Source organism: Calidris pugnax, unplaced genomic scaffold (genome assembly GCF_001431845.1).
Source record: "Calidris pugnax isolate Ruff unplaced genomic scaffold, ASM143184v1 scaffold18, whole genome shotgun sequence".
Taxonomy (NCBI): domain Eukaryota; kingdom Metazoa; phylum Chordata; class Aves; order Charadriiformes; family Scolopacidae; genus Calidris; species Calidris pugnax.
In genome coordinates, this window is record NW_015090812.1 from 17,223,600 (window position 1) to 17,239,747 (window position 16,148).

At 36.7% G+C, this 16,148-nt stretch overlaps 2 protein-coding genes across 7 annotated transcripts in view; one reads left to right on the forward strand and one right to left on the reverse strand.

The window, feature by feature from the left end:
* Positions 1–16,148, forward strand: part of FNBP1L (formin binding protein 1-like) — a 54,867-nt gene extending 38,719 nt beyond the window's left edge. Inside the window, exons 6-17 of one of the 3 annotated variants that reach the window (XM_014939022.1) lie at positions 1,021–1,125; positions 1,640–1,768; positions 3,807–3,953; positions 4,742–4,945; positions 7,089–7,247; positions 10,424–10,438; positions 12,379–12,488; positions 13,121–13,253; positions 13,724–13,818; positions 14,303–14,451; positions 14,831–14,989; positions 16,076–16,148. In XM_014939022.1, coding sequence (XP_014794508.1) covers positions 1,021–1,125; positions 1,640–1,768; positions 3,807–3,953; positions 4,742–4,945; positions 7,089–7,247; positions 10,424–10,438; positions 12,379–12,488; positions 13,121–13,253; positions 13,724–13,818; positions 14,303–14,451; positions 14,831–14,989; positions 16,076–16,083 — 1,413 coding nt within the window. In that variant the 3' untranslated portion in view covers positions 16,084–16,148. Of the gene's footprint in view, positions 1–1,020; positions 1,126–1,639; positions 1,769–3,806; positions 3,954–4,741; positions 4,946–7,088; positions 7,248–10,423; positions 10,439–12,378; positions 12,489–13,120; positions 13,254–13,723; positions 13,819–14,302; positions 14,452–14,830 lie in introns of all 3 variants that reach the window. The other 2 variants (XM_014939021.1, XM_014939023.1) reach the window with 2 other exon arrangements.
* The window catches only part of BCAR3 (breast cancer anti-estrogen resistance 3), a 94,613-nt gene continuing 79,654 nt past the window's right edge, over positions 1,190–16,148 (reverse strand). For 2 of the 4 annotated variants that reach the window (XM_014939017.1, XM_014939018.1), the window contains exon 13: positions 1,646–2,256. In XM_014939017.1, coding sequence (XP_014794503.1) covers positions 2,159–2,256 — 98 coding nt within the window. In that variant the 3' untranslated portion in view covers positions 1,646–2,158. Of the gene's footprint in view, positions 2,257–16,148 lie in introns of all 4 variants that reach the window. The other 2 variants (XM_014939015.1, XM_014939019.1) reach the window with 2 other exon arrangements.

Below are 16,148 nucleotides of genomic sequence, written 5' to 3' on the forward strand. Positions count from 1 at the left end.
ACCAAATGTGTTCAAGATGCATTCTGATATTCTGCTGGTTTTGTATCTTAGAATTTATTAAATCTTTATTATTGTGAAGCAGTACTGGAGAGGTGGATTTCTGTTTTGCTGTTGTGGACTCAGCAACTTCAGTGTCATGTCAGAGTTTAATTCATGGTCAGAGGACCAGAGTAGGAGCAGATGTGGTAGTTTTAGATGCTTCACAAGATAACTCCCAGAGTTCACCTCAAACAATCAGTTGTGTTGTGTGCACTGTATTTACTTGAGCGGAAAGATGCTCTTTTAAACACACACAGCCTTTAAGGGACACGTTAGCCTCAGTTGCCTGACTGCACTGAGGCAGGAGAGGAGTGCTCACACATCTCTGTTGCCAGTTTGTCTCTAGAGATACCAACTTCTGGAGCTGCAACAGTTTTTCCTGCAGCAGTTGTCTTGACAACAGCCAGATATCACCAACATCAATTGAATACTGTTGTATTCTGTGAATAATGTTGTCTGTCTGTGCTGCTCACAGCTGTGGCAGTTGATACGAGTACTGATGATAATGGATGGGTACACTAAGGTCTGCTAGTGTAGATAGATCCTTCAGGCTACCCTCAAAATAGTTTAGTTGAATTTATTAAATTAAAATTGATCACCAAAGAAGGGAACTTGAAAATTTTACTCGTACAAGTCCAGGTTTAATTTTTCTGCCCCCTAACTTTTATTTAGGTTATTGAAGTCAGGCTAGAAAGTGGACTTGTCTCTATAATTAACTGCAGATCTTTGTAATAGGTTACTTTGTATTTCAATTATCTAATATGTTATAGTATAAATACAGTTGTTTCCTTGCTGGTACTTAAAGGAAATAAGTTGAAAATTTTTTAGACTTGATTGCTGTGAGAACAATGTATTTACTTAAAGATACTTAGTGAATTCAAGATATTTAAATGGAAGCTTTGATATTTAGAATTCAAAATTACTGTACAAAATCAGAAGGGGATAGTGGCTGTTGAAACATAAAGTTTGTGGCTTTTGTAGAGCAAAAAGAAATTTGAGAGAGAATGCAGAGAGGCAGAGAAGGCACAGCAAAGCTATGAAAGACTGGACAACGACACTAATGCGACAAAGGCTGATGTTGAGAAGGTAAGAGCTGTGCCATTTCTTTCTTTACTCTTTATTATAAAAAACGTTTTATTTGCATGTTTGTCACAGTCCTGGAACAACATTCTTTGAGTATATAAAATCATGTATATTGCTTATTATACACTAAATCAAAGTTAAGACAGCACAGAGAGGGAGGACACTTCATTAGTCTGGAGATGATGAATGTCTTCCTTAAACAGACAGGCTTACTGAGATTTGGTATCTTGTGCTATATATGTCCAGTCACTTCTATGTTTTCTGTGCACTTCTATGCATTTAGGTGACGTGGAGAAGGGACCTAAAATGATCATTGCTCTCTCTGAATGTAACAAATTAGGTCTGTAGACTGTCAGTATATATGAAGTCTCACATCCTTTTTATTTGAGTTATAGGAATGTCAGTTTTGATGACTTGTGATTACTGTTTTTGTATAGTTGGTAACATAAATTAAAATTATGCTATATGTCATTGAAAAGCACAAGACATGTTTGAACTGGTAACACTTTCCTACTAGGCTAAGCAACAGTTAAACCTGCGCACGCATATGGCTGATGAAAACAAAAATGAATACGCTGCACAACTACAGAATTTTAATGGAGAGCAACACAAACACTACTACATTGTCATTCCTCAGATTTACAAGGTAAAATAATTAACATAGTATGCCTTACCTTCTTTTAAGGGAGAAGTAGATTTTAAAATTTAAAACTTTATTTTGGGGATTTTAGTAGATGATTTTGTGAAGAAATTAGCATAATACTGATACAATCTGTGTGTTATCATGAGGCTTACTGCTTACAGTAATTATGTTTAGACTATATGAAAATATTCTGTTGCATCTTCTGTGAAGATTTTATATTTTATAGACTTTGTTTAAATATTGCTGAAGAAATGTGGCAAAATAAACATTTGAGACATCTGGGTGAGATCAGATATTTAAAACAATCATTCTAATAGGGTTTGATCACTAGATCTGTTGATACTTGTGCACGTGAATGCTTTGACTCTGGCAGAGATGAAGGCAGGCATGTAGCTAATGGAGACTTCGGGGTTTAATGTGTCTCATGGATGGATTGGAGGCAGAAGTACTTCTCCCACCCCAGTTGGTCATTGCTTCATCAGTATTGCCATCTAAAATAATAAAAAAAGTTAAATGTCAAATTAGATTAATACTTTGCATTTAAAAGGAGGATTTCTCAAGGTGCTTCATGTAATTATTTAAGTGGGTTTTTTTAAGTTTCTTTCAAAAACAGAGACACTTTGCAAAACTAGTTTAAAGTAAAGTAGTTGGGAGGCATCAGATGAGGGAGAGTTCAGAAGAGTATTGGGATGTACATTCAGCCACAGAGAATACAGTGACTGTAGAAACTGATTCCAGAACTCCAAAACATGGAGTAAGGAAAGTAAAAATACTGACTTTATTTGAAGGTGTTCTGACTTAAGAATGCTTGATAGAAGCACAAGGGAGTTAGTATTTTTAAAAAACATTTATTAGAAGGCCTAGGATTCACAGGGAAAAAAATTGCCTTGGCTTATTAAAGAATTTTCTAATATTTTAGCTGTTAGGCAGCCCTGCAGTAGATGTGACGTTAGCAGACTGATGGAGGAATTGCAGTCAACTCCCAAGAGAAACAGTTCGATCTTCTTTGTTTGTAACTTGGACCAGAGTTTTGGTTTATTGCCTTTATTTCTCTGGGGTTAAAATCCATTATGTTTTTTGAAATCTCCAGTATGAGCTGAAAGGCCTAGTCCTGCTTTCTCTTGGGTCTATATTTTTATTATTTCCTTGCAAGTATTTGGTGACATTCTATGGGAGAACCTTGAAAGATGGATTTAGCATGATTGGGCTGTTGCTTTCCTTCGGGGAGAGGAAATTGGATGTTGTTTGAGACTTCGGCCTTTGTTAGAGTAGATACAGGAACAGATCCAACTTCTTATCCTGCTTTTGATAACCTATTGATGCATGTACTATTGCTTTTTAGTTTGTTTTGAGGTTTTTTTCCACCTTTAGTTAGGTCCAGGGCTATTATCTTAATAGTATTTCTCTTTAATTTGCTCTTTTTGTTGTGTTCCAGTAGACTTGTACTACAAATCTTATGTAATGGTATTCTTTTCTTTATTTTCTTGCACACTTCTAAAGGAAATGGTTTGTATTTCAAATCAGAGAGCATGTCTAAACAGCATATAAATATTTCTAAATTTTGTTATTTTTTTAATAATTGGTATTTATTGGAAAGTATAAAAAGAAAGGCAAGATAGAGATATTTATCACCAGAGAGAAATTATTTGGAACTAGGAGAGGGTGAAGAAATTCTTTAGTGTAGTTTTCATTTCTGCATGAAACAAATATTTTAAACTAAATAGGTGGCTGTAGGCACTGTCCATGTGCTTTGAAAAAAGAATAAGGAAAGGAAAGTCCAGTCCTTTACATAATTTTTAAAAATCAGAGAGTATCAGCTCTTCGAAATTACTGTTCTGAGCATCTTAAGTCTATATCTGAAAGGACTCGATTTTTTAACTTAATTGAGTTCTGGTTTGTTAAGCAAATAAAATTCTGGGAAAGCACAGAAAATCTGTACTACATTGTTACTGTGGTGGCCACAGTAACTGCATACATCAGGATTGGGGGGAAAAAGTATCCGCCAATAAAAGCTTTATTTTATCGTACTTTGTGCTTGCAGCAACTCCAAGAAATGGATGAAAGAAGGACTATCAAACTTAGTGAATGTTACAAAGGCTTTGCTGACTCTGAGCGCAAGGTTATTCCGATTATCTCTAAATGTCTAGAAGGGATGATCCTTGCAGCAAAATCTGTTGATGAACACAGAGTAAGTAGACTTGAGTGACTTCTCAAATGCGCGTGAGCAATTTAACTGGTCTGGAAGCTGCGGAGAGGGCAGAGATGGACTTTGTACATTTATCTTTCTCTTGTCAAATATTTGTCTGCTTGAAAAGTGTTGTGACTTCAGTTTTAGCCTGAATGGTCATTTCCACTTTTGGTGTTTGTTCTCTTGCTGTTTTATTGCTTTCTCATGCTCATGCTTTCTCATGTCACTTTGTCACTGTATGTGATTTTGGAGACATTGTTTCAGTTATCCTGAAACATCCTAGAACACCAGCATGGTTGGTATTTTCTCCTGTGTCTAGCATTAAATTATATAAAGGGTGTTCGATTAAAAAAGTGTTCTGTTTGATTGCAGCTACTGACACTTCTTTCTTAGTCCTTTTAATATGGGCTCTTCCCTACTATATCTTACTACACCTACGTTCTTAGTGTTGTCTTCAGTGCTCATGTTGAAGGATTAGAAGGGGGGGTGGTTGGGCCCTAAAGCGTGTCCTGTATTAAATTTGTGTTAAGCCTTGGGGAGTATTTGCTGGATTCTGGAGAGCAGGGTGTGCTTTGATTCACACTGGTGGTAACAATGCCGAGAAAAAAGAACATGTGTTATCTTAACTTGCTCTACCCAAACCCGTGCATTCTGAGCGCTCTCTCACTTTCCCATCTGTGTATCTCTGCAATTAAAGGGAAAATTTATGTCTCTGTGTTTTTTCGCTCTCCACTTCCTGATGGGTTTGCTTGTTTTGCTTTTTAAACTCCTGAATGTCTTACATTTAGGACTCTCAACTAGTGATAGACTGCTTCAAATCCGGTTTTGAGCCTCCTGGAGATTTTCCATTTGAAGATTACAGTCAGAATATTTACAGAACCATCTCTGATGGAACCATCAGCACACCAAAGCAGGAAGGAATGAGAATTGATTCAAAAACTACAGTGGGCAAGGCTAAAGGAAAGCTGTGGCTATTTGGAAAGAAGCCAAAGGTAACAATTAAGAAATTACTATTTGGAAAATTCAAATGTGAAGATACAGAGTGCGTGGAAGTAGCAATTTATTTATTTTAAAATAACCTTCCTCTTGCCTGCCACTGCCTTTTGAAATATGTGTAAGGAGATCTGAAGGTGTGAGTAGGGCTGGATACCTACCGTATTAAAAATCAAGTTCTCACTGGGGGAAGTTTTCCAGTTTTTCTTCTAGAGATTTGTGTCTGGGAATGTTTTTAATAGTTATTTGATAAAGTAGCTTCCCATTTCTGTAACATTTGTAAGTTTCTCTAAAGACTTTCTGCAATTGCATAGAGAAGGTATTAATTGTAAATGTAAAAATAAGGGGAGGGGAGTATGTTTTGGAACCAGGCAGACTTCAGATCTCTCTTTTATACTACAAAAAGCAACCCCCTTCTAAATGTCCTTTCTTGTATTATTATATGAGTTTCAAGTAACACTTTCTGTGCAAGATGCCTTCATGGATCAAGATTATCAATACATGCATTAGCTGTATAAATGAATAATGAAGCATATACATATTTAAATTTTATGCTACATCTTTATTTAGTGTTAGAGCATATCAGTGAGTCATTTTAATGATTCCCACAAATTTCTATGAAGTTATTTTAATGCTCCAAGTCAGTTTCTGCCATTTATTACAGGAGACTATTCTCAGAGCTTGTTAGTGGTAGGATTTATTTCCCACTTGATAGCATTCCAAGAAAGCAGATCTTTACAGAAAGGAAGGATATAGCCGATTCTTTGTTCCCTCCCCAGTATATTATGTAACTGCAGCTGTGTGTTAAAATGAAAACTGATTGTTTACTTTTCATGTAGTATAATTAATGATTGATAATAGTTTAAATGCATTAATGCATTAGCATATTTATTGTGTTTGGCTGCAGAGGTGGGTGGAATTCAGCCTGTTCTAAAATTAGATCTTGATTACCAGTTTGACAGGACATCTTTCTGAGAATTTTGGAGAGGGAAGCTATGAAAATCTGCATTGGTTTTCAATCTGGACCTTGGCATTTCCTGTAGTGACAAGAAATTCCTTACGACAGTTGAAGAAAGCTGAGAGGACCCTTCCCTTCTCTTTCTTCTCCCCAATTTGTTCCCTTTGATTGTAGCAGTCAGAGCTGCTCCTTGTATGCAATCACAGACATACGTATGTGTATACGTGCTACGTGCATCTCTCCTTTAAGGACCTGAAGGAAATAGAAGATTATGTCCCTTTCTTTTCATGTGTTTTTGGAGAGGATAGAGGGGTGGTCAAACAGCAACTGGAAGCAAAATACTTATCAGGAGATACATATTTAATTCCAAACACTGTTTACAAGTTTTAAAATATATTCTTAAATTAGCTAATATCTAAATATGGTGATTTATTGTAGCTGGGGTAATCATGGTAGCCTTTGGGCCTTCATTTAGCTGAAACTATGTCTGGTCTTGACTTCAAGATATGCATTTACCTATTTTTAATGTTGTCAAAGACATAAAAACCTTTTGGAAAGGGAATGAGTTGTGCAGCAGAGGAAATAGTACAGAAAAGTCGATCTGGGAAAAAGCAGCAGAGGTAGGAGAGAAGCAATTTGAAAAAAGAGAAGGAAGAAAGTGGAGGAAATTCTCGTGATGGTACTGATTAAGAATTCCACATGGCCATCGTGTCAGTCCAGCTCGACTCCAGAGATGGAGTGTGCTTTTTGTTTTAGTCGCTCTCCGTAGATGTACCCAATATTTGCATTTTAGCTGACCTGGCGGGTACATCAGCCCGTAGGAAGAACCAGGGAGCGGGAATGCACGAGCTTCCAGAGCGGCTGTAAATAAAGCTGGGAAAAGCAGAACTTCCTGCTTTACAAAAAGAGACAGGCAACTTCGGGATCCTCTTAGGATCTCATGGAAGTGTTGAGTCTAACACTTTTTTGAATATTCATACATTCTCTGCATCAACCTGTAACTCTGAAGATTAATTAATGACAGAGATATTTAAAAACCAATACAGTTAGAGTGTAAATATGTCTGGAACTTTACAAGCTGTTTCTGTGTTGGATGGAAATTTTATTTTTGTTAGACAGAATTTTCGTTTTAAAATCACTTTGAACATTTGGCTTATTTATTGCTTTCTTTATTTCCACATTAGCCACAATCCCCACCCCTAACCCCTACTAGTTTATACACATCCAGTACTCCTAATGGGTCCCAGTATCCCATATTCTCCATTGAACCAGTGCATTATTGCATGAGTGACATAAAAACAGGGAAGCCCAGAATTCCTTCTTTCAGAAGCCTCAAAAGAGGGGTAAGTTTGATAATGAGTTGAAATGCATGATGGGCTATGAACAGTGTGTTTGTGATGTGGCTTTTCTAATGCTCTTCACCCTCATTATAAGGCTTGCTCTGTTAAAAGTAAGACTTCAGCTATAAGGTCATTGTTAGGATACTTTGTTTCATACTTTACAGAAGTTACCAACGGGTTAAAAATAAAATAGGAATACTCTTTATTGCATTCCAAATACTTGTGCCTAAAAGAAAGGTGTTATAAAGAGGGTGCTCAGCATGTGTTTGATACCTTTCTTCATCCTTGTTCACATTCACAAATGTTTTCCTATCATCATGTAACATATTTTTGCAGTAATTTATCATTGGGTTTATAGTCACCACAAAAAACCATCTGACAGATCAGATGTCTTATTTGCTGACTTTTAATTGAATAATACTAGTTGATTATGAGACACTGAACTAAGAAGAGAGAAATTTCATTTCTTTTGCTCATCAAATGCTATAGCATATGGTACACACAGATTTGGAAATACAGATTTTTTGGAAACATTACAATTTTAATGCATTTTCTGATTAATCAATCTTTCTTGTTTGTCCAAGGTTTTTTTGGGTAAAATTATTGAAAAAATACTACCAAATGCTACCTTTTGAGATTTATCAATTCATTTACTAATTTATAGTGGCATAGTCTGCAAACAGAATTTGTTTGGAAGACAATATAAGGGAATGTTTGGTGGTTTCCCAGCAGCATTTATAGGACTAGTGATAAATGTAGTGGCGCTTTCCTGTTACGTCAGTGAAGTGTGGGCTGCCCAGTTTGTGTACGTTTTTTGGTATTTATTGATCCAAGTAATGAGATAATTGGATGGATTTGATTATATGTAATTCTGATATTTGGAAACAATATTGACTTGCTGTCTTATGAGCATCAAGAATGGTTGACTACTGTTGACGTAATATGGAGATCAAAGTACAGTAATGTTATAGTGCGGTATTTAGAGGCTCCCTTGCTGTCATCCTGAAATATAATGAGTTATACTTAAAACTTATTTTCTTTATTTTTAAGTCATGTTGTGGCTATCTTATTTCAGGCCCCCAGATATTGTGGAAACTACCCTTTCTACCACCACTGTTCTTTAGCAAATTCTTGTGGTTCTCTAAGTATTTCTGGAGGACAGTTTCTCCTCCCCCTTCTGAGTCACTTATATCATAATTTGTTGTTGTCATGAAGATAATGTTCCTTCTTGAATGCCCAGTGATGAACTAACTGAATTAGAAAGTTGTTGAAATGGCACAGGTCCTGATTACACCCCCTTTTTGTTGATCACTAAATGTGTTGACTCCTGGCTCATAAATCAACACCTTGTAATATCAGTAGTTCCAGAACCTCTTACTGAACCAAAAGATCATCTCCAAACAACCACAGAATGCTAATGGAAAACGAAACCTTTTTTTAATTTTTTTTCCCCTCTAATTCTTGGACTTCATTGTTCATGTTATAAAAGTGAATGAATTTAATATAGAATAGTATTCTGTAGAATTAGCAAGGATCGCTAGTATCCTGCAAATCTGGATTAATTTAAATATTCCACAATATCAAACCGTTAATCTCTGTAAATCTTCAGGATGAGTATTTAGTTTTTATATATTTTTAAATTCCTTACAAGCCTTTTAACAGACATCATTATCACATATTGAGTGCCTTTTCAGCTTAAATGTATACTGTAATACTAATAGATTTTTTAAATCTTACTGATCAGTCTGATTTTTATAATATATCTTGATTCAATGCTGAATAGTTGCTAGTATAGGATGCTGTTTTCCACAGTTTTGTCCCTGGAAAATGGTGCCTAAGCAGTATTGACATGCAGAACCACCAAATGGTATTTAATTTGCCTCTGCTTCTACCAGCCAGTAAGCGCACTAGTTATTTAGTTTCAGGTGTCCTGTACAAGGTTTTGAGCAAGGCACTGGAGATGACAAAGCCAGACTGCTTCATCTTGTGCTCACGCATTAGATTTCCCTATCGTGATGTAGAGCGAAAGCAGCAAACAGCTGTAGAATAGGTTATGGAAAAAAGGCTTGATTTTCTAGTATTGCTATTACATGTTGCTTATTACCCATTGAAATCTTAGTGTTTCCAGATAGTGCTAGTGGTTCTGAGGGGTCTTTGCTCGATGCCACTTAATACATAAATAGATGCATCACCAAGTGATACGTCAACCTTAGTTGTGTTTTCTTGGAAGACTCTTTCTGAGGGGAAAAAGTTTATTCTGTAGCCATTTCACATCTTGGGACTTTGTTGATATTTGTACCAAAGTGTCGTTTGTGAAGGTGCTTTACTTCCCTCATTGCTAGAAATTGTATTTTTGTGTGTGTGCCCCAATCAGCAGCCTTAACAATTGCTGAGGGTCATAAACGATGTTGGAGATAGATCTAAGTTGCTTGGTGTTTCTCTGGAAAGGGTTATCCAAAGTCATTCAAAGTGTGGTAGATCTTCAAAGTGCTGTGAACGTTAAACCCAAGATACGACACCTGGCATCCCATGTTTTATTTGCTTCCTCTAAGGCTGAACTCTTTATTCTTTAAATGTCTTTATTTTCATCTGGACTAAAGCGTTTCTAGAATAGCAGCAACAACCCAAATGCTGTTTTCAGAAAGTAAAATCAGCAGCTTCTAAACTTTAAAAATATTTTTGTTGATGGTAGTTCTACTGTGATCATAAAGTAAAGTAAAATGTAAAAATTACATTTGTAAAATTGATGGTAGTGGATCGTTAGCTGTGATTAACAAATTATTTGCATATGGCTGACCAGTCCTTCATCATCATCGAATTCTGCTATTTTGTGCAATGTTGGCTGTGTGTGTGTTTCTTCTCCTACAACAGGAGTTCTTTACCATATTGTTCAAAACACTAAAATTCAAAAATAGTTTAATGAAGTTGTGTATTAGAATTTCGTAAGTTAAACTACCCATTATCACCTAGTAATTTTTAAAATCAGTAATTCTTAAAGCAGGAGTTCATTTCTGATTATTGTGTTTTTTCTTGTGCTTGTAGTAAAATATATTCTTTTATAAATTTTAATCCTTAAGTAATACTTGAAAGATACATTTTTAGGCATTAATCATTTTCGTAACTGGTCGTTGCATGTGAATAATTTCCCGTTTCTTTCTGTTTTCAAATGAACTGTGCAGTGGTCGGTGAAGATGGTAAGCCCGTGTGCTGATCTGTCTGCTGTACTTCTGCTAAGATAGCATGAAAGTAATCTTTTGAGAGTGTTTCCATATCATAACCGCTTTAAGTCAGGTGCTGAAACACATCGTCAGATTTTCCACTCATATACACAGTCTTCTTAATCATCCATGCTTAATGTAAGATAATTAGACTTGTGATCTGGCCGCAACTAAATCCGTGATTTTGGAATTTTAGGGTTGACCAGTATTCACAAGTTGGTCACGATGAGAAATACTTGGTGATTTCTCCTTCTCAGGAAGATCGTTAAAGCAGCATAAAATAGCTAAATGAAAAAACTAAAAAACTGTGTAAAGGAGACCTACTGAATACTGCAAAATCCACTTTGAATTTAACGAAAAAATTGCAGAGGAGATGGTCCTTCAGGCTGAGGAATATTAGAAAGCTGTCATATTAAACGAAAACCACACCGTAATCAATATTGTTGTTTTGCAGAGTAAATCAGTAAAAATTCATAAAAAGACCTTTGTTCTTATTGCTGTAGGATACTCTGGTTTCAACTGACCTGTAAGGAAGAGTGATACAGAGAATGTGATTGTCTTTTTGTTTCTTTGTAGTGTGTAAAAAGCACCTGAAAGGATTTAATTAACTTTTTTCTGCCAGAAAGAAACACTTATGCCTTATTTTTGAAACATCGTATCTGGATTTCCCTCCTTTTATGGTGTCTTGTAGTCCCTTCTTAAAAAGCAGTGAGATTATGATTTTACAAGTGCAAAAGAACCAAGGAGTTGAGGGGCAAGGAGATCTTAAGAAAGGGGTTATCAGAAACCTGGCACCTGAGCCTAAGGCCACTTGAGTCAAAGTCTGGACAGTCAAGTTTCTGCCAGGTTTCTTCTCACCAAAAGAAATGCTGCCAGTTCAGCCTCCAGGGAGGGTTACTGGAATGGCAACTGGGTTTCTTGTACTAAAACCAATTTAGGCAACTAGGACACAAATGATGTAACTTAACTTTCTGTTAGTAAGGCACGGACCATATTTCCTTCTGAACACTCTTGGTGTCTGTCACCCTGAGGGGAATTTTTACAGCCAACTCAAAAGATGCATAAAAATCTCTGCCTGTGCTTTTCACACACAAGTTCTTCCATCCTGCTTGTATTCTTGGCACATGTTTGCAATCAAACCTTTGCAGGTTTAGGCTTGTAACAATAGGTGTTTGTTTATTTAAAAAAAAAAAAAAGTTTGGGAAATAGGATGGTTTTCCCCTCCCTGAAACATTATTTCTGTAATGAAAAGGGTGACTGGGAATATTTGAGTAAGTTTTGATTCAGATTAACAAATTGAAGTCAAAATTTTGATGTTATAAAGGCTTTTTCTGCGTTCCAGGAACTAGTTTTACTTGAAGTAAAATGCATCAGAACTTTGTAAGTTTTAATATGTTTTTTTAGCCAGATTGCTGAACTTCCAGGAGAGAACTATAATAATAACTTGGAATCAAGATCCAAAATACAGTCTTTTTCTTTTGATAGCATCCAAATTGCCATAGAAAACTCACTCCAGACTTGGTTATATACATATTTTTATCATATACACATCTTAGATTTTTCCTTTAACTGAAATTACTTTGTAGTAATTAATTCTGTCCTTTCTGTATCTACTTTAAGTGCAGTGGATGTACTAGGAGGTACATGGCTCAGCTTTTCAGAAAAATAACTAAGTCTACAAAGTTTGAATTACATCTGTGAGCCAACTGTCACAAAAAGAACCTTGAAAGAATGACTATGGTCTGGCAGCAAGAACGTGTATTTATTCTGTTGTGGTCTTTTATAGAGCTGTGTGTCAAGTAGAGTTTTTTAAAGGTCCATCCTGCTTCCAGTGAACGCTGTCCGTGTGTGGGTTTGTCAGTTCAAGCTGCCCAGATACCTGCGTGTTACTTGCTTCATAGTGTTTCTGCTTGCAGGGCCCTGCACTAGAAGACTTCAGCCATCTCCCTCCAGAACAAAGACGCAAGAAACTGCAACAGAGAATCGATGAACTCAACAGAGAACTCCAGAAGGAAACAGACCAAAAGTGAGTGCGTTTTTTGGAGTTTTGTCATATTTCTCTCTCTGTCTGTTTCTTTTGAAGTCCTCGCCCTAAGCCAACAGTTCTCAGAACCTAGGAGAGAATATCCTAGTGCCCAGGGTATTACAGAGCATTTTTTAGTTTGTGGTTTATTGTATGCAGGGTCTGTTAGCATTGCTTCCTTCTGCTCTACTGTAATACACACTTGGATCCTAACATTGCGTAGGAAACGTTGGATCTAAAAGCATGCACTAAAAAAAATAAAAATCAATGTGTAGGTCTGGTCTGTTGAGAAAGAGCTGCAACTTAGTGCATTAAGAAAATAACACTATTAACATTTAGGAAAAATGCGTATAAGGAACAATATGGGAAATGGTATTGAGAGGGGAGAGGGAGGAGTCGACAGCTGGAGCCCGTGTGTGCTTGTGCACGATGTCAGAAAGGGAGGCAAAGTGCTAAAATGACAGAATGGGACATAGATTCAGGCGTGGGGTGGGGAGCAGTAGTTCCTCATGTCTGTGCCTAATACCTCATCGTGGCTCAGGATCTCATACACATAAAGACTATTTTAGCTTTAATGAATCAGTACTGATGTAAGGAGTTTTTTATAATTATTGTTGGGTTTTGTATGTTTTTAGAGATGCCCTCATCAAGATGAAGGATGTTTATGAAAAAAATCCCCAGATGGGTGATCCAGGCAGTTTGCAACCAAAATTAACTGAGACTATGAGCAACATGGACCGTCTTCGGATGGAAATACACAAGAATGAGGTTAGACTCTAAAACGATTCCTTGGAAAATAGAAATGAGTGGTAAAATTGTAGTTTGCTTATGAATTATAAACACAGCACCCAGAAAAACTACTTGATTTAAGAAAGTGCTCCCAATACAATTTTTTTTGTGGGGTGCCATATTTTCAAGTATGTTCATCAGGCTAGAATGAGGATGTACATTACTAAAGATGTAAACTGTTTAGAATTTCTTATTTATCACTCATTCTGAAATTCGTATGTGAGTAAAGATTTTTTTTCTTCTGCAAGACTAGTCTGGAGTATAGGCTAAGGATGAGGGGTAGCTTCTGGCTTCAAGTGAACAAATTATGAGACTTCACATGTGAATGCAGTCTGTGTGGTTGTCTGCTGACAAGTTAACTGTTTGCAATTAAATGCCTTTGTTAAATGGTATTTGCTGGTTTAGAATCAAGTTTTCTTTGACACCAACATTTTTCTTTTTTCCCCAAGGCTTGGCTCTCTGAGGTTGAAGGTAAAGTAGCAGCCAGGAGCGACAGGCGGCACAGCAGTGATATCAACCACCTCGTAACACAGGGCAGAGAGAGGTCACTATTCTATCTCTATTGCTTTTGTATCTGATGCTAGAATTGGTACATCTTTGATAGTTAATATCAGGGGGTGGTTATTACTTAGTTATTCTCCTTCTAAAGGAAAATCTTACTTGCTCTGAATTCTAGAGATCACTTCATGTCATTATGGTAACATAAAAACAGTCTAATGGAAACATGCACTCATTAAGTAGCAGTGCCTTTTAAAGCTCTCTTACTCCACTGCATAAGGGTCACGAGGTTTCCGTGTTCTGTAGAAACAGGTATGTCAAATTATTGTTTGTTTTTGTAGCAGATTTCAGTCCAAGCCTTTGTTAGATTGGTATTTTCAGAAAATCGCTTCCAGCAATAAATCCAGAAATGGCTTGGAGGCATTCCCAGAGCGATATCCATGGCCTGCCCCTTCTGCAGTGCACCTACGAGCTGAGTTTTAGAGCTACGAGCTCTTCCGAGTCCTCACGCTCCAACCATTGTGTTACAGCCCCGAAGGGAGTTACACGGATGATGCAAATCAGGAAGTTCGAGGCCCCCCACAGCAACATGCACATCCTAACGAGTTTGATGATGAGTTTGAAGATGATGATCCGTTACCAGCTATAGGACATTGCAAGGCAATATATCCGTTTGACGGTAAGGTTAACAACACGCACTATGACTCCTTGACTATAAGACATTGGATTATTTGTTGTAGAGAAGACAAGTAAAATGATTTAAAGTAAATTAACTGTATGAGCAACTAGTTGCTTATAAAATCAGTGGAAATATTTTATAAATCATGAGCGGTACTTTTGTGATGTTTTAAGATAAATATTAGCACAGCTATTGGCAAATATTCAGCTTTAACAAATTGGACGAGGCTTTTGTCTATAAGCCTGTTTGACCATATGTTTTCTTGCACAGATTTTTGGTTCTTCCTGTTTATATATAATCTGGAAACTATGCCCTGGGAAAAAGATGACTTGAAATTCTGTTTCAACACTGAGACTTCTTTGCTTCTTGTTTTTCCCAGGTCATAATGAAGGCACTCTAGCAATGAAAGAAGGGGAAATTTTGTACATTATTGAGGAGGACAAAGGAGATGGGTGGACAAGAGCTCGAAGACATAATGGAGAGGAAGGCTATGTGCCAACATCATATATAGATGTAACGCTAGAGAAAAACAGCAAAGGTGCAGTAACCTATATCTAACAGTAAACTGGCAACTTTCAATTGTACATTCCCCAGGGAAAATAGTGGAAAAATAGTAAGTTACACAGGTTCATGGAAAGCATGAGAATATCAGAAGTCAGCAATGGTCTGTTGTTTGCAATGTGAGTTTACTATAGTTTTTTTCAGAGATGACCATGTTAAATTATGCATTTTACACTGGTCTGTAATTGGACCAATGTCTTCTGCTTTGTTTAACTGATCTAGTATTCCTGCTTTACAAAGCACTAAATCCAATTCAGCTATTAAACTGAAAAAGACCGGGGTTCCTGCTGGTTCTATAGAATACTTTCATTTTTACAGAACGGAAAAATTACTTAGTTTTAAAGATCTCTTAAGATTTACTGTTCCCACTTTTACGACAAACTATACGCTTAAACCAGAGGTTTTTTCCTCTAATAACTAACTGAACTCAGTTACTGAAAATTATTAATTTCCTTCCTTAGCAAATACTTGGCAGCTTTCACTTCTTAAACAGGAAAATGTTTTCTGATTCTGAAAGCTCAACAAAAACACTCAGGAAAAAAACATTATGATTGAGGACAGAAAGTCCACTGACCTGCCTGTCTCCTTCCTTTTCAGTACTTGTAATGTAGAATGTTGTGTATTGGACACACCTTCATTGTTTTAACTCTAGATACCTTGACAAAAGAAAAAAAGAGATGACATGTAATGTTTGATGAGTTACTGAAACCTTTCTCTGCTCCTGAAAAGGGATTGATTTTATACTCTTAATTTGTGCCTGTAAGCTAAATCTTTGAATTGCATCGTATTTAGTTTGAAATCAAGGTCTTAAATGTACAGTAGTTCCCCTCACTGATACATCACTGAGGATTGGAAACTGCATTGCACTACTTCATTACTAGGGAAGAAAAAAAGAAAAATATATTCTAAAAGCCGTGGCTCATATTTCTAATGAGAGTTTGTGGAATTAAGTACAAGGCTAACGTGTAGCCGCTGAGAAAGGCCTGTTAGAACTGAGCACGCTTCTCTGTCTTCTAAAGGCCTTCAGTAACTTTGTTCTTTTCTTTTTCCTCTTGGACTGCAGGTTCCTGAAGCGGGTTTCTGAGAAAATGGGCGAGATCTTGAAGGAGGTTACATGCAGCTGCTGGGGGGGCGGG